The sequence below is a fragment of the Plecotus auritus genome (genome assembly GCF_963455305.1).
Source record: "Plecotus auritus genome assembly, chromosome: 5".
Taxonomy (NCBI): domain Eukaryota; kingdom Metazoa; phylum Chordata; class Mammalia; order Chiroptera; family Vespertilionidae; genus Plecotus; species Plecotus auritus.
The window spans coordinates 159,020,050-159,038,541 of record NC_137776.1 but is presented as its reverse complement, the minus strand read 5'-3'; the positions used below and the strand labels follow the sequence as shown (position 1 = coordinate 159,038,541).

At 40.9% G+C, this 18,492-nt stretch overlaps 1 protein-coding gene across 1 annotated transcript in view; it reads left to right on the top strand.

Annotated features, from left to right (window-relative positions):
• GABBR2 (gamma-aminobutyric acid type B receptor subunit 2) overlaps positions 1-18,492 on the top strand; it is a 339,710-nt gene that overhangs the window by 193,170 nt on the left and 128,048 nt on the right. The window contains exons 6-7 of the mRNA XM_080668601.1: positions 1,752-1,952; positions 17,901-18,137. Coding sequence (XP_080524727.1) covers positions 1,752-1,952; positions 17,901-18,137 — 438 coding nt within the window. The remainder of the gene's footprint in view (positions 1-1,751; positions 1,953-17,900; positions 18,138-18,492) is intronic.

Sequence of the window (18,492 nt, the reverse complement as noted above, 5' to 3'; positions counted from 1 at the left end):
TGTTTTCTGGAAAATTCATTCACAAGGAGCAACTCCTAATGGGACGGTAGCAGGTCAAAGAGCTCTAACTGCGCGGCTCCTGACTTCCTGCTCAGTGCTGCCTCTAAATTATCACAGGGGCTCTGTCCTCAGAGAGTAATGAATATCTGACTAGAAGACCTCCTCCTATCCTTACTCTGTATTTATTGACTCCTATTTAATGTACATTCCTAATAAGTGGGCTATCTTCTTGCCTCAACGTGTTAAGAGTGAGAAGGCTTCCCAAAAGTTTTGTTTTTGTTTTATTTTGCTAAAAATAGAGGGGAATTTCGAAAAATGGACTTTGCATCTACTTAGAAACTTCTTTCTGGACCCAATTTTGATGGCACATGACATTCCCACATAGTAGAATTTTCTGGGTGCATCTAACCTATCAAGAAGCATGCTTTTCCTGCTCTAAAATCATCACAATAAGAACCAAAGCCACCCTAGCTGGTTTGGCTCAGTGAATAGAGCATCCGCCTGTGGACCAAAGGATCCCGGATTCAGTTCCGGTCAAGGGCACGTACCTCAGTTGCAGTCTCCTCCCCAGCCGGGCCCTGGTCAGGGTGTGTGCAGAAGGCAATTAATCAATGTGTTTCTCTCCCGTTGATATTTCTCTCTGTCTCTCCCTCTCTCTTCCATTCTTTCTATAATAAATGGAAAAATATCTTCAGGTAAGGATTAAGAAACAACAACAACAATAAAACACCAAAGCCAAATAGAGGTCCAGTAGAACAGTCTGTTGATTTTTTTTTTTTTTTTTTTTTTTTTTTTTTTTTTAATGGTAGAAAGGCAGCGTGGTTTTGCAGCATAATAGTCAGCAGATCTAGGTTCTGGGCTGACTTTTCTCCCTGGCTGTGTGACCTTGAGAAAGTTACTTACTTTCTGTCTCTGATTTTTAGTTTCCTCATTTCTAAAATGAGGATAATAAAGTCTGCCCTGACCACCTCAAAGGATGAACATGAATCACAAATGAGATGTATGTAAAGCATACAAATGTAAGGGACTTTTTTTAGGATTGGATTTATGCACAACAAACTTTAGGTGAAGATTCAGAGAGACTGCTCAGTTTGCCAAGAGGCATCTCATATAAATTGCATACTTAGACTAAATTTTCCTGGCCCCTTGCAAAATTGCTCCCCCTGGGTTGTGTTTTAAGATTTTGATCTCGGCTTTTAGTAAAGAGCTATACAAAAATAGCCTTATGAAATCTGTTTGTTGTAAGGATGCTGTTGATACCGTGCTGGCTAATATAAGACCTTTTTTAGAGTTAATGTCTAGAAAACATTTTGTTTCCCTGAAAAACTGGTCTGTTTTCTCCTTGTTGATAATGAGAGCTATGCAGCTAATCTTATTGCCATTTTTTCTTGGGCTACCAGGAAGTTCCTGGTGAAATATACAACTTATTATGTGTAGTGTTGGAAATTTGGTCAACTGGTCTATGTTCTGTTCTCTTTACCTCCTGTAAACATTTATATTTTTTCAGGTCCTTATGTTTTAATTTTTATTTAGTGTTAATTGTTCTGTTATATATTTTATCCATAAACTATCGTGGATCCCTTGAGAGATGGCAGGTAATAGAAAAATTAACAAATCCTCTGATAAGAGGAGGCCTGAGCTCCTGTCATCTCCCCCTAAACTAACACACACAACATACACTCTCACAGAGCACAAAGCCTTCAACAAATGTTTAATTCTTAGTGCCTTCATGGTCAACCCATCTGTTGCAGGCATATGAGGAGAACATGTACGGCAGCAAATACCAGTGGATCATCCCAGGCTGGTATGAACCTTTCTGGTGGGAGCAGGTGCATACAGAAGCCAACTCATCCCGTTGTCTCCGGAAGAATCTACTTGCTGCCATGGAGGGCTACATGGGTGTGGACTTTGAACCCCTGAGCTCCAAGCAGATCAAGACCATCTCAGGAAAGGTCAGTACCTTTGTCTGTCCATCTCAGCCCCCAAATCTCCTTTGATCATTTTATCTGATTATGTTGGCAAAAAGTGCCCTTTACTGTGTGTCACTGGACCTCTCTGAGCTTCACATCTGTTAAATGGAACTAGCCATCCATCAACTTCATGCCCCGCTACGAAATGGGGGGCATCAAATAGGGTAAGGGTATTTTGTAAGCTCATAACACAGTGTACATGTAAGAGGTGGAGTTGTGACTTTTACAGTACCAACTACAAGTGTTGCCTCTGAGACTCTGCTATAGTTTTATCCTGTGCCCCTCAGACCGGGAATATCGTTTCTCAATCACACTGATACTCCTGTCAACCCAGAGAAGAAAGACTCTCAAGTAGACTTGGGGAAACATGTGCTGCAGACCAACCAGATTGGTTTGAACCTCAATTTTGCCAGTTACCAGCTATGATCTTGAATATGAGTTCTTTGAGCCACTGTTGTATAATAGTAGTAAAGATACCCCCCTCTGGGGTTAAAAGGAGGATTGATAGCAGATTGTGCAAGATGGCTAACATGGTGTCTGATACTTCAGTACTGTCATAACTGGGAGGAGGACCTAGGCAGGGTGCTTAAATCCTTGGGGCCTCCATATGTTCTCACTAGGCGTTCTGAACCCCTGCCTTGCTTGTCCAGTAGGGCAATGGGAGACTCAGGCAATATGGCATATGTAAAAGTGTTTCAAAAGTGCATACACTGTTCTGTATCAGTGTGAGTATTATCAAGAATCTGGTGATGACAGCCCTGGTGAAGATGGTAACACTCTTCTCTCAATTTTAACTACCAGCCAAAATTCAGTACAGCAGTGCACATAATTCTTTTCTGTCTTCTCAGAGCTCAGATCGTTAAATTCTATACTCAGCTCCAGAATTCTTACAGACCCAGTTTCATTTAAAGAATAAACTTCATGTAAAGTAAAATATATATGTATTATTTTATCCATTATTTAATCTCAATTGGAGCCAATTCTATAAGAATGGTTTATTGATTTGTCAAAAAAATGCCAAATCATTAGGACACATTTTGTAAACAACTCTAGATCATGCTGGCACCTGAGAGACCCTAAAAAAATACTCTGGTTAGGAAAGGTTGAAAGAAATATTTTTATACCAAAATCAATGAATATATAAAAAGGTTTTGAGATGCTGAATAATGAGTAGAAACAACTCATATTTCAGCAAGTGTTATTATTAAAAGTGTCAAAGTTTGTACTTCATTAGAAGATAATTGGTGCAGGGATACCCTATGCTTTAATCTAAAAATAGTATAAAATTTGAGGAAAATATAAAAACTAAGGGAAAAAATGCTATGCAGGCAGACAGTGTAATAATTAAACTGAGAAACTTAAGGAAGACCAAATGATTACACATGAGATTGTGAAGCTAAGTGGGAGGTGAGGGCCATGGATGCCATGGGAAGGGTTTCAGCTGTCATCCTCAGGAGCATGAATGTGACCCCAGGCAGGCGAGCCCCGATGTGAGCTGTGCACAGGAAAGCATTTTGAGAAGATAATTTTTTACAGTGTTCCTTGGAGCAAATATTTTGACTTTATACCAAATCATTTCCCAGGTCAATGACTTTCCTTTTTTATTTTTGATTTAGGGAGGGAGAAGGCTGGTGAGGAGGCTGACCTTACCCCTCTATTGCTATGCCCATGAATGGGCCACCTTGGGGTTATTCCTGGGGCTGTTCATTTCATCCCACAGTGTGGGCAACTGACTCCTGGGCCTCCCAGGATAGAACAGTGCCATGGGAGCAAAGTCAGGCTCCCAGCTTGAGGCTGCTTCCAAAATTCCAGGAAGCAAAGTCTTTGAGGCAAGAGGCAGCTTTTGTTACATAATCCAGAGGTTACAAGATGATTGAAGTTACACAGGGACATCTGTAGCCTTTTTGCATCTTAGAATCAGAGGCCTTAGGGATCGCCTAGAGATCATGTAGCCCAGCCTCCCATCAGATTTTGAGATCCTTCCAGTACCAAAGGACTCACTATTTCTCCCTTAATGTCCCCTACTGGTCCCTCTGGGCCCACACAGGTCCTTTTGTCAGTGACCACATCCCTGGAAGCATCCCTAATACAAACTAAACAGCCTGTCCCTCCAGTTGTAACTCACAGGTTCTATGCCTGGGACTAAGGACAAAATCTAAGGGAGTGCCAAAAACCTCAATAATCAAGATTAAAAATATATAATGAAATATTTTTTTAATTCAAAATTAATGCAAAATTCTATGATGAACAAAATACCACAACTTTAATGTAAGAAAAGATTCTCAGGACCAGGATTAGGGTGAGCTAAGTGGTTTGTCACGTGATTGTAGGATTGAACCTTGTCTTTATTTAAAATGTTGATATTTTGTTCATCATAGACTTTTTTACATTTGTTTTTATTTATTAAAATATTATTTATCTTGACTACTGAGGGTTTGGGCTCCCTCTTAAATTCTGCACTGGAAAGGAGCACCTCGCTTGCCGACTCTCATCCTGGCCCTAAGCAAGATGTATCTGTCAAGCCCCTTCCTGAGCTCAGCCATCCTTTATACTTGCTCTTGTTGAACGCTCTCTCCCCAGGTGTAGGGCCTGGAGTTCATAAAGCATTTCTATTTGTGGTCTGACCACAAGCCAACTTCCCCAACCATCCTCAAAAGTCTATGGTCAAAGGAAGTTCTAGAGAGTTGAGAAATGTTTCTTGAATTTGAATTTGCATCTTACATGACTGCTGGGGATGATGATCATCAAGGCACAGGCTGCTGGGTTGAAGCCTGTATTTGGGGGTCCATCAGTGTCCATAAAGACAAGCCTGTGTAGAACCAACCGTTCCAAGTCAATGGGCTCTTGCCATCCTCACTATTTACATACAGGGAAGCTAAGGCACAGAAGGGGCACTCCCAAGTTCTCTGTAGTAGGTTGAGTAGTGACCCCTAAAAAGATATGTCCAGGGCCTAACCCTTGGAACCTGTGAACATGTTCTTATTTCTAAAAAAAGGTCTTTGAAGACTTAATTAACTTAAGGATCTTGAGATAAGATTATCCATGATTACCTGGGTAGGCCCTAAATCCCATAACAAGTGTCCTCATACAAGAAAGGCAGAGGAAATTTGTGGCATGGAGAAGGCCACATGAAGACAGAGGCAGAGACTGAAGTTGATGCATCTGCAAGACAAAGAGCATCAAGGATTGCTGGCAGGCACCGAGCGAGGGAGAGGGCCAGAACGAATTCTCCCTCGGAGCCTCTGAAGGGAACCAACACTGCCAACACCTTAGTTTCAGACTTCTGGTTTCCAGAAATGTGAGAGAATAAATTTCTGTTGTTTTAAGCCATCGGGTTTGTAAAAAATTTTTATGGTAGGCCCAGGAAATGGATACAGTCTTCCAGAAGGTCAGGGAGAGATCCAGGACTTTCAGCCAGGACTGCCAATTTTCCCACACTGTGCACCTTCCTGCCTACCATGCAATCTCTCTAGACTTGTGACACACTTAGGAACAGAATGCACCTAAATCAGCCTTTTCTATGACATCTCAGCAGGCCCCTGTTAGTATATGGCATAGTAGGAGCATACGGGTCTGGTAATCAGGAGACCTGGCACAAATCCTAGCATTCCCACCAATTAATCCACCACCTCAGCTAGTCACTCTCTCTCCCTATGTCTCAGTATTTTCAACTGAAGATGAGAGATTTGGACCACAGAACTCCTGGTGTCCTTTCCAAGCTGAGCCCTCTGACTATGTAAATGTGGTATTGGGTAATTACAGCAAGATGTATGACACGATTATAATAATACTAAACTCTGGAATCCCCAGGATAAAGGTGACTCCTTAGAGAGAAAGTCACAGAATCAGATGGAACAGTTTTCCTCTTGGAATGCATTCTCTGAGTTTCCCTCTTCCGTACGCCTGTCTCCAGCATCAAGCTGTCCCCAGCTCTCTCATTGGCACCCAGATTTCTAGTAGGAGAAATAACAAAGTCATGGTCTCCCTCCACAGCACATTCATCAGTCCCTTCCTATTGGAATTTCCATTGATGGAACAAGTATAGTCCTAGCTTCCCTGAGCACATTCAGAGCTCAGTCTTCGGAGCCTCACAATGACAGCTTCTGGGCACTTGGTTTGGCACTAATGTCTGGCTTTTTCTCCTTGTTGAGGTTCCATCACCACTCTACTCTCTCAAAGTGACTCTGTGGACACTGGTGATTTCCATTGTCAGCTTTCACTTTTCAAAGTCCTATTAGGTTTGTTTCCATGGTTAGCATTTGCGATTCTTGCCAGGTTTCTCTGGTTATGGCTCAGCCTTGCTGATAAGGCCATCTTCCCATTACAATTCCCCTGCCGAGACACAGAGCTGGGCCAGGCATCAGATGGAGATGTTCAAAGAACCTTGGACTCAGTGGGGACCTCAGAAGCGGCCCTAACACTCTATCAAAGGCTCAGGCTCATTATCTGACAGAGTTTTGTAATGTTTTCTGGCAAGAACTTCTGCAACCACCCGCAACTGCTTAATCAACATAACTGGAGGAAACAAATATAGTTAGTCCTCAACATGGAGCCATTGACCGAGGAAATGCTGCACCCATCTCATTGTCATTGCCATGGGAGCTCCGTGACAAAGAACATGAAGTTTCTATGGATGAGATAATACATAAGAAAGAATCTTGCAAAGTGCCAAACACAAAATAGGTGCTCAACAAATTGTATTTCTTTTCCTTCTTCAGCACAGAAGCCTCAGGGGTAAGAAAAAGGAGTAGTGAGATGGATGATATATCCATAACTCAGTTATGTGAGGTGAGGAATAGCAGAAGGAATTGGGATTACTTTTGATTTTTAAAAATAAATATTTTTACTTAAGTAGAACACCCATATACCAACCACCCAGGTAAAAAAAAAAAAAAAGAAAAAAGAAAATTACTAGCAATCCAAAAGCCATCCTCATGCCCTGTCCCATTCAATGTGTACAGCCTAAAGTAACCATTCTTCTGATCTCTATCACTCTATAGATGCCTGTCTTTGAATATTAAATAAATGAAATTATACAGTATATATTCTTTGGGACCTTGCCTCTTTCACATGACATGTTAGTGAGGTTAATTTATGTTGTCTCACGTAGACATTTGTTTATTTTCACTGCTATATAGTATTCCATTGTTTGACTATACACAATTTATTTAAGATGACATTTGGTTGTTAAGTTTTTGGCTATTAGGAAGAGTGTTGCTTTGAATATTATTATACATCTCTTGGTGAATAATTTGAAATCCCTTTTTTATAATAAGTGTTCTGATCTGTCCAGTTTCTTTCTTTTTTTTTAATTTAATAAATCTTTATTGTTTAGATTATTACAATTGTTTCTCTTTTTTCCCCCCATAGCTCCCCTCCACCTGGTTCCCACCCCACTCTCTGTCCTTACCTCCCCCACACTGTCCTCATCCATAGGTGTACGATTTTTGTTCAGTCTCTTCCCGCACCCCCCACACCCTTTTCCCCCCAAGAAATGTCAGTCCACTCCCTTTCTATGCCCCTGATTCTATTATATTCACCAGTTTATTCTGTTCATCAGATTTTTTATTCACTTGATTTTTAGATTCACTTGTTGATAGATATGTACTTGTTGTTCATAATTTTTATCTTTACCTTTTTCTTCTTCTTCCTCTTCTTAAAGAATACCTTTCAGCATTTCATATAATACTGGTTTGGTGTTGATGAACTCCTTTAGCTTTTTCTTATCTGTGAAGCTCTTTATCTGCCCTTCAATTCTGAATGATAGCTTTGCTGGGTAGAGTAATCTTGGTTGTAGGTTCTTGCTATTCATCACTTTGAATATTTCTTGCCACTTCCGTCTGGCCTGCATAGTTTCTGTTGAGAAATCAGCTGACAATTGTATGGGTGCTCCCTTGTAGGTAACTAACTGTTTTTCTCTTGCTGCTTTTAATATTCTCTCTTTGTCTTTTGCTCTTGGCATTTTAATTATGATGTGTCTTGGTGTGGTCCTCTTTGGATTCCTTTTGTTTGGGGTTCTGTGCACTTCCTGGACTTGTAAGTCTATTTCTTTCACCAGGTGGGGGAAGTTTACAGTCATTATTTCTTCAAATAGGTTTTCAGTATCTTGCTCTCTCTCTTCTTCTGGCACCCCCATAATTCGGATATTGGTACGCTCGAGGTTGTCCCAGAGGCTCCTTACACTGTCTTCAAATTTTTGGATTCTTTTTTCTTTTTGGTTTTCCGGCTGAGTGTTTTTTGTTTCTTTGTATTTCAACTCTTTGACTTGATTCTTGCGGTCCTCTAGTCTGCGGTTAGGTCTCTGTATAATATTTTTTATTTCAGTCAATGCATGTTTAATTTCTAGTTGGTCCTTTTTCATATCCTCAAGGGTCTCGCTAAACTTATTGGCCTTTTCTAGGAAATTCTTGAAAAACTTTATAACCATGGTTTTGAACTCTATATCCAGTCGTTTGCTTTCCTCCATTTCTTTCATTTGTGATCTGTTTCTTTGTCTCTGAATTTTCGTTGCTTCCCTTAGTTGGTACAGTAGCTTTGTGTGGTAGGTGTCCTCTAGGGCACAGTGGCTCAGCCTCTCCAGTTACCTGAGGTAGACACTCTTGGTGCACCCCTTTGTGGACTGTGTGCTCAGCCTTGTTATAGTTAAGTCTTGATTGTTGTTGGTATCACTGGGAGGAATTGACCTCCAGGCAAATTGGCTGTGAGGATCAGCTGTGTCTATGCTGGGAGAACTTCTGTGCTGGAGACACCCTTATGAGACAAGACTTGCAAAATTGCAAAAGCCTCTGTGCTCAGCTTGGATGGGGCGGAGTCTCAGGGCGGAGCAGACAGCCTTGGCTTCCCATCAGCCCTGTCCTATGAGGCCCCTATGCCCTTGACTGGAATCGAACCTGGGACCCTTGAGTCCACAGGCCGAAGCTCTATCCACTGAGCCAAACCAGTTAGGGCTTTCCCACATTTTTTTTCAATCTACTTTTATTTGCCACAAGCTTTGCACCAGGACTTGAGTGGAGCAAAAGCTTAAGTGAATATAGTGCTGGAATTTGTTAATTTTTCTCTTTACTCACAGTCATTTTGCAATTTGGGTATTTCCCGTCTCCAATTTTGGTGAGGGTGTGATCTTATATAGAATTTTTGCAGTTATAAAGCCATTTTGTTTTGTTTGGGAGTGGCTAAATTAATACACAGCTTGCATTGTCTTCAACTGCCTAGAAGTCCTCTAAATGGTATTTTTTAATGAATAGATATTCTTTATTTTAACTAAGCCTGCCCCAAGGTCATGAAGATATTTCCCTCTCTTGTCTTTTAGAAGTGTTATTACCTTTCACTCTTAGATCTACAGCCAATCTGGAATTGATTTTGTGTATAGTGTGAGGTGAGGATCAAGATTCCTTTTCTTCCTTTATTTTTCATACGGATAGCTAATAGATTCATTATCAGTTATTGAAAAGTCCATCTTTTCCCACATTGTGCTGCAATATTACTTTTATAATAAGTCAAACGACTGCATATAGCTGTTTCTGTTTCTAAACTTTCTTTACTCTTCCATTTGTTTGTTTGTTTTCAGCAAAACATCTTTGCCTCAATTACTATAGCTTTATAATAAGTCTTAATAACTTAATAAGGCCTCTCTCTTCTTTCATAGTTGTTCTTAGCTATTTTCATCTCTTTGAATTTTTACATATGGTTCTGAATCAGGTTATCAGTTTTCACACAAACTTGCTCTGGTTTTTTTTTTTTAATTGGAATTTTATTGAATCTGTATATCAGTTTAGGGAAAACTGACATCTTAATATTATAGAGTCTTCCAATCCACGAATTTTGTATATCTCTGCATTTGCTTAGATCTTGTTTAATTTCTCTCAAAAATGTTTCATTTTTTTGTGTAGAATTCTTGCACATATTCTATTTGATATATTTCTAAGTAGTTGATGTATTTTGGTGAATATATGTTCAAAATTACTATCAAGTACATACTTGAAGTGAAATTTCTGAGTCATAAGATCTACATATGTCAGCTTTAGTAGGCATTGCCAAATAGATTTCTAAAGTGGTTGAACCAATTTACATACCCACCAGCAGTGAGTGAGAGTTCCAGTTGGTCCACATGCTCACCAGCATTTGGTATTATCCAGCTTTTTAATTTTAGCCAATCTAGTGGTGTATATTGGTATCTCATTTTAGTTTTAATTAACATTTCCTTGATGACCAAATAAGTTGGTCATGTTTTTATATCCTTATTGGTCATTTTGATATCCTCTTTTATAAACTGCCTAGTCAAGTCTTTTGCCCATTTTTCCACTAGTCTCTGCCTATTATCAATTTATAAAAATTATTTTTATATTCTGGTTATGAATTCTTGTATGGTTATATATGTTACTTATATCTTGTCCCATTCTGTATTTTATCTTTTCACTCTCTTAATGATATATTTTGATGAACAGAAATTCTTAATTTTAATCTCATCCAGTTATTAGTCTTCTTTAGGATTAGTATATTTGTGTCCTATTTAAGCGTCTTTGCCAACCCAAGCTCATGGAAATATTTTCCTATCTTGTCTTTTAGAAGTTGTGAAAGTTTCATGTTTCACATTTAGATATAGAATTCACATGGATTAATTTTTTTATGTTCTGAGGTAAAATAAATTTTTTTCAATATGGATAACCAATTGGTTTGGGACCACTTATCCACCCCACCTCCTATGCTATAGCATCAACTTGTCATAAATTGAATGACTATATATAGTATGATCTGTCTCTGGACTTTCTGTTCTCTTCCACTGGTCTATTTGCCTGCCCTTTAAGCAATACCACACTGTCTTGATAATCAAGCTTTATAAGACCTGATACCTAGTAGTGTAAGTCCATCATCTTGTTGTTGTTCTTTAATATTTTCTTAGATGTTCTTGTCCCTGATGTAATTTTTCACTGAGATCTACTCACCTATTTACAATTTTCATTACTTTTCATTCCTTCCTGAATTTCTGTTGTCCTCTTTATGATAAATTTCTTTCTGAGTAAAGAACTCTCCTTGGTCTTTTTTTACTGTGAATTTGCTCTAGACAAATTCAGTTTCTGGTTGTCTGAAATTTTCTTTCTCTCACCTTTAATTTTGAGAGATACATTAACTAGGTGTAGAATTCTAGATGATCTGCTATTTTCTTTTAGCACTTTAGGATGTTATTTCATTGTCTTCTGGCTTCCATTGTTTCTGTTAAGTAAACTGTCAGGCTTATTGTTGCTCTTTTGAGGCAATGCATTTTTTTTCCTTCTGGCTGCTTTTAAGATTTTTGTTTTTGCTTTCCTCTTCAGCAACTTTACAATGTGTTGAAGTGAGGGTTTTTGTTTGTGTGTTTATCTTGATTGGAGTTCATAGAGCTTTATAGAATTTCATGAATCTGAGGGTTGATGTGTATTGGGGGAAATTAAAGGATAATGTCCCTTTAAATATTGCTCCTGCCTATTCTATCTTTTGTCACACGCCAGGACACCAATTATGCATATGTCATACATTGTTTATGTTCATTTCTTATTTTGGGGGGCTTCCATCTGAATATTTTTTCTAGTTTACTAACCAGTTTTCTGCTGTGTCTAATATGCTGCTTCATCCATTTATTGAGTTCTTAATTTCAATTATTATATATTTATTTTTAGAATTTCCATTTTATTTTATTTTTCTTTCATAGCTCCCAGTTTTCTGGTGATATTCTATATCTTTTAATCTATTTTTTTGAACATATAAATCTTGCTACTTTAAAGTCCATGGCTAATAACTTCAATATTTAGATCACCTGTGGGTCTATTTCTATATCCTACTTTTCTTCTTTCCCAAATTTCTTACTTAATTTCTTTTTTTATTATGGCTCTTATCTCCTAGTATACATGGTAAGTTTGATTAATTGGATATGAAAATCTGTAGAGGCTACCGATGGTGTTATCTTTCTCCAGAGAAGACTTCTTTCTCTTAAAGCAGGCTGCTAGGATAGGGGCAAATCACTTTAATCCAACCAGGAATTGAGATTGAATTTAGTTTTTGTAAGGCCTGCTTGCTCTATTTTGGCTTGCCCTTATTTCTGGTATTTGTATTCCAGGTTTCTCACCTGAAATCCTGGTTGTTTACTGGCCCTGGATTCCTACTTTTGCCTTCCTGATACCATGTGACTCCAGACACTTCTGCTTATTTGCTTAGCCCCTCAGCACCACTTTTTGCTTGGCTTCTCAGCCTATGGGCAAATAATTCAAGTGCAAATGCCCATCTGAATACTGGGCTCACTTTTTTTGTGTTTACTTTTTCTCCAAGGCCTTGGCACTACAAGCCTGCAGCTCTGATATCCCTAAACCACATGGTTTCTTTTGTTTTCCCTCCCCTGAGGAACTGCTAAAAACTCTGACCCAATGCGTTCTGTTCCTGCATCTAGCCTTACAAATCATCATATGCTTCAAGGGGAAACAGCAAAGAATGCTGGACTCTTCTCAGTGCATTTCTCCTCTCTCCTGAATCTTGGCTCCTCAAGTCCTGAATGTCCTGGTTGCTTTCTGGTGCCTTTGAATGCCTCTTTTTATGTTTTATTCTGCTTTTCTGTACTTTCTTCATAAGAGCTTTGGTCAGCATGAGCTATTTCATCCTAGGGTAGAAGTCTGAACTGAGACTCTTTCACTTAAAAGGAGGAGAAGAGCCCAGTGGGGATGGGGTAAGCATGTCACTGTCTTCAGCCCTTTGAGGCACTGTAAGAGGGCACAGGCATTTATTGCGGCTTCACCGGAGGATGTAGTATTCTGAATGTAAGTTACAGGGAGATAGATGAAAACTCTGCATCTGAAGTATGGTTCCATAGACATCAGGCATCCCCTCAGTGGAAGGTTCTGCCGGAGAGGGAGTGGGCTTCCCACACTGGAGGAGTCTCAGAAGGAGTTCAGAAAACAGCTGGAAGTTGCTATTGAAACGATCAAATAATCGATTTATGGGAGGGACTTAATCAGTGGTAACTGATTTGTGTAATATTGAAATCTTGAAAGATTTTTTAAAATATAGATGTCTAAGCTATCTCACAGAAATACTGAATAAAATGCAGAGCCCTCGCATCTGCAATTTTATCAGGCTCCCAAGTGATGTACAAACTGAAGTATAGGAATCAGTAGACTAAATATCCACAAGTGTACCTTCCAAATGAGATTCTGTGATTCCAATATCTTATAAGGAATTCTAGGGAGAAACTCTACCAGTTGGAAATAGTCCTCTTCTCTTCAGTCCTTGAGGCCCCCTCCTCCGAAAGCAAGACTCCCCTATATTCTGTTGGAATGACAGACTCATAAGGCTTAGTCACATTGTGGGGTTAACAAGCCTGTGTGGGCTAGCCTGGGAACCTAACCACTATTTATAACATAGTTTCTGTGGGAAACTGTGTTCCAAGTTCCAACAACTGCCTTTCAAAAATATGTTGGAGCACAACCTGTCAGTAATTGGGAAAACCTATATATAAAATTATTTTCTCGGAGATTTTAGCATCTCATACATTTGACCTCAGATAATGAGTAATTAACCAGCTTTCAATGTAGGCTTTACAATGGAAGTTCTTCTGCCCTGAGTAATTGGAGGCCTGCTTTAAGAGCAACTATTACTTTTTATCCCAATAATTGTTTCTTCCTGTAGTCATTGTTTTGCCCAAGGGAGATTAGTGCTGGCTTCACCTGGGAAGTGATGAATGGCTTGAGATACAAGGTGGCAGCAAAAACTTCAACTTGGTGCATGCAAAGACAGTGAGAATGAGGTCATCTTTCAGGGTTTAGCTACACCTGTGTCCCATTCCAAGGACTCTGCCCCAGAAATGAGGTAAACAGTCATATTTCTAGTATTCTCCACTCTCCTTCTGCCCTTGTCCCTGGAATAAAGAACAGTTTTTGAGATAGAAAAGATACAGATTTATAAGTAAAAGGATCTATAGGGACTTGTGTGGGCCCCAAGGTCAAAATGAATATATAACATGATCTTAATTGCCCCAGTATCCCCACAAAAAAATAACCCCAGTAAACTATATCAAGGAAGTTTTAAAATGGCACTCATTTACCTCCTGGTGAGACCAGACTCAGGTCTGGACTCCCGACTTCAAGATGGGTCACAGAAACCTTGAACGATGTCCCACTGGCATGTTCTGGATAGGAAAGAGGTCTGGAGACGTCATCTGAATGTAATCATTAGGTTGAACAAACAGGACTCAAAGACAGACACCAGCAGCCCTTGGATGCCTCTGTGTGCATCAGGAAAAGCTCTCAGGAGCAAAATCCAGGAGGAGAAATGTCAAAGGGACCTCACTCGTTTTATGCCTAAAGCAATTAATTGAAGAAATACACATTCAAATCATTTTAATACTTTCAAAATAGCCAGTAGCTAAATTAACCAGAAACTGACCCATATTGCATTTAAACATCAAAGAAAAATATAGCCAAATAGTAAAAGTTGGAAAAATAACAAGGATGCATTAAAACAAAACATTAAAGATGTGACTACCACCACAGCAATATGTATTAAAAGGAAATGCACCTAATAAGTAAAAATTACCTATCAATATTTAAAAGGAACTTGCTCTAATTGTTAATCAGAGAAACGCAAATTAAAATTGAAAGGAGATATGCTTTTGTCTTAACCTAACCAACTGAGAATGACTTTTAAAATTAAAATATCTGTTGTTGTCAAAGATACAGGGAAATGGGTGCTTTCATACACAGTGGAATTTTAATTTTTCATATTTGAGGAGAATAATTTACCGTAGCCCTATTTATATACTAGTATATGTCAATAGTGTTTACGTTTTGCTTCAGCAATTATACCTTTAGGAATTTATTCTGGGAAAAAAATTACCAGTGTGTGTTTGGAAAATTTAGATACAAGGATGCTTTTGCCTAAATGTGCAATAATTGGAAATTGTTAAGGAAGTACAGATAGGCTGTCCACACACTGGAGGTCTGCTGACCCCTCTCAGCCTAGGCTCCAGCATCTCGGGATCTGCAGGGCATGTTGGGCAGGTGGCTTTGCCGGATGCCAGGTTTAAGAACCCATGGCATGGACCTTTCCTCTTAGTAGCAAGGGCTGGTATTTCTGGGCACCTTCCATGTCCTGGACACTGGACTGGGTGCTTTGCATACTTCATCTCACTGAACCCTCATTGGCCACCCAACAAGGGTGGACATGCAGACCTGGGGGAGATGGGACTACCCCAGGTCACAATCAGCAAACCACAGAGCTGGGGCTGGATGGCAGGTCGTTCTACTTCCACATCCTGTGTCCTTATCACACTGCCAGGCTCTTCCTCTGATCCTGAGAGGAAACTTCTGGATCACTTGGTCCAACCTCCTCATTTTTGAAATGGAGAATGAGACTTAGAAAGGGTCTCTGTATGTATTGTTTTGGATTCTGGTGATACCTTAGTGATTAAGACAACATCCCTGACCCTATGGAGCTTAATTCTAGTTGTGGGAGGGTGGTTGGAATGACAGTAAGCAAGAAAACACGTAAGTAGGAAAATCACAGGACGTGAAAAGTGCAATAAAGAAGATAAAACTAGCCCTAGCCTGTTTGGTTCACTGGATAGATAGATCGTTAGCCTGTGGACTGGAGGGTCCCGGATTCGATTCCCAGTCAATGGCATGAACCTCAGTTGTAGGTTTGATCCCCAGCCCTTGTTGGGGCATGTGAGGGAAGCAACCAATTGATGTGTCCCTCTCATATCGATGTTTCTCTCTTTCTGTCTCTCCCCCTCTCTTCCACTCTCTCTCTAAAAATCAATGGAAAAATATCCTTGGATGAGGATTAATAAAACAAAACAACAAAAATGAAGAATATAAAACTAGTGGATAGAGAATGCCTGGGTGAGGGGATTTTTGAAAGGGTGGGTCAGGAAAGCTGTCCCTGAGAAGTGACAAGTGTTGATATTGAAATGCAAAGACCTGCAGAAGAAGCTTTCCAGGAGAGAAAACAGCTAGAGCAGAAGCCCTGAGGTGCAGACAAACTTGATATTATCAAAGGACCCAAAAGGTTTATGGAAGAGAGAGAGCCTCCTAATGGACCCATTCCTGCTCCCCCAGGAGGAGCGAGATGGTGAAGGATGATTGCAAAAAGCCAGCCCACAGGGATGTGCAGCAGGTGGGGTATGATTAATAGTGAGAAGAGGCTGAGCTGGGCTGGAAAAGGTGCTGTCTCCTTGAAGAACCCTTGGTTTGAAGAGAACTGCTGTGTATTTTGAGTGATGAACAGAATATGATGCTGGACATGATGCATTCCTGAGGAAAACCTGAGTCATCCAACAGGAGCCAAAACAAAAAAGGAGGTTGAAACACCAACATTCACAGTTGACCCGGCAGAATTCCTCACCTGCAGCATCCACAGTGTGAGGGTCTTGGCCATCCCCAGGCATCTGTGTGAGTGACCCCACTCTGCTAATGCCTTGAGCCAAGGGCAAGAGACTTGGGCTCCAGCCACGGGACAACCCAGCCTCTGATGGCTCAGCTTCACCACCCTCCTATGCACTAGACCAGGCCCCAAACAACTTGGGGTAGTTTTCCAAAAGCAATTATGCCCTCAAAAGTAAAAAATGAGACAAGTAACAGAGATGAAATTGGACCAGTCTAGATACACACATCCATGTGCAGATGCTCACACACAAAACACAAGCTGTGTGACCTTGGGCAAATTTCTGGGCCTCTCTGTGCCTCAGGGTACAGGGGTGGGGCATATATGAACACATCTAAGGGCCTTTCCCAGTATAAACTGACAGTGAATTGATGGTTTCTACATGTGGCTTGTCCCCAAGGAGGGTTTTTTGAAAGGCTAAGCCGTGGGCTCTGATGACATTTCTGGAAGAGGGGTTCAGAAGTGACTTGAGAAAAGGCCATGGAGAGACTGAGGATAACAGGTTCCCTGGCACAGCATTCACTGGACCCAAGTAAAAAGGCACTTTCAGTACTTTGTGACCATAGTCAGAATATTAATATTACCAATGAGCTTTTTTTATGAAATTTAGTTCAGTGGGACAAAAGAACTTTTTCTTAATGCCAAGTTATTTACAGACCCTGCTATGCTGTAGAAAAGGAAGGGGGAGGGGTGTTATGTACCTGGGATGTGCCCTCTACCCCTTGCTCCAAGAGGGCCTCACTCAGGCCCGATGGAGCTCAGAATCCACAAGCCCACGGGGATATGCCCAGCTAGTGCCTATTCCTCTCTCTCTCTTAGACCACGCCCCGAATTCCCTGCCTAAATGGCAAGAACTGCTTCTGGTGCCCAGGGAACCTCTTGCCTGGGTCAGCCCTCTTGAGGGTGAACTGCAGTTCTTTGGTGGTCTAGGGGCTACTGATGCTGGAAGGGAGAAGAGGTGTGACCTGAGCTTGGCTGGGCTGCCGAGGTGGACTACAGAGCAAGGCCAGCATCCCCATGCTGCCTTGTCCAGCCTGAAGCTCTGAGGAGTCCTAGAATTCTGAATTCAGACTTGGCCTTCCACATCATTAAAGGCATATTTATTATGATGGGGAGATAGAAAAGATTTTATTGAATAGTCTGTTGGTCTGTCTATAATTTACATATTTAGACTTAAGTATGTGAGCCTCTACTGGTACTCTAGCCCCAGACGCTGCAAATGTCATGGGGGAGCCCTGTTTACAGTTCATGATTCCTTCCCCTTAACCTTGCTAGATACCGGGATTCAAATCTCAGCCCTGCTACTCACTAGCTCTGTGGTACTAGGCAAGTCCACTTCCCTGAATCACTTTCCTCGCCTATAAAATGGGGGTGATAATAGTACCTATCATATGAGGTTTTTGTGAGAATTCAAGGAGATAATGCACAGAAAGAGCCTAGACATTTGGAGAGTCTCAGCTCTCGGCACTGTGGGCCTGATGTCCCTGCCGGTTGTAACTTGGTGTCCCCCAACCCTTTGTTTTCCAGACGCCACAGCAGTACGAGAGAGAATACAACAACAAGCGGTCAGGTGTGGGGCCCAGCAAGTTCCACGGGTATGCCTACGATGGCATCTGGGTCATCGCAAAAACACTGCAGAGGGCCATGGAGACACTGCATGCCAGCAGCCGGCACCAGCGGATCCAGGACTTCAACTACACAGACCGCACACTGGGCAGGATCATCCTCAACGCCATGAATGAGACCAACTTCTTCGGGGTCACGGTCAGTCCTGGGCCCCAGGCTCTGCTTTCTTAGTGCCCTTTGGATACGTGCAAGGCCAGAAGGGCTGTGTCAGACACCCTCTGATGCTGGATCCATTCTCTCAGATTGCTGAAATAACTTCCTGTGGCTCGTAGGATTTCAGGGCTGCTGAAATGGGAGGTGCGGTGACGCTCTCGAACACGTTGGGAAAATGCTTCTCTGTAACTCATGAATTAGAAAAGTTGCACACAGGTCAGGTGGAATTCACCACACAGAGGGGTAGGGTGGGCAGCAAAAGCTCTAGACCCAAAGTTAGATTCAAATCTTGGACCTTCACTTTCAAGTTACTGTCTTTAAACACAGATTTTTCATTCCC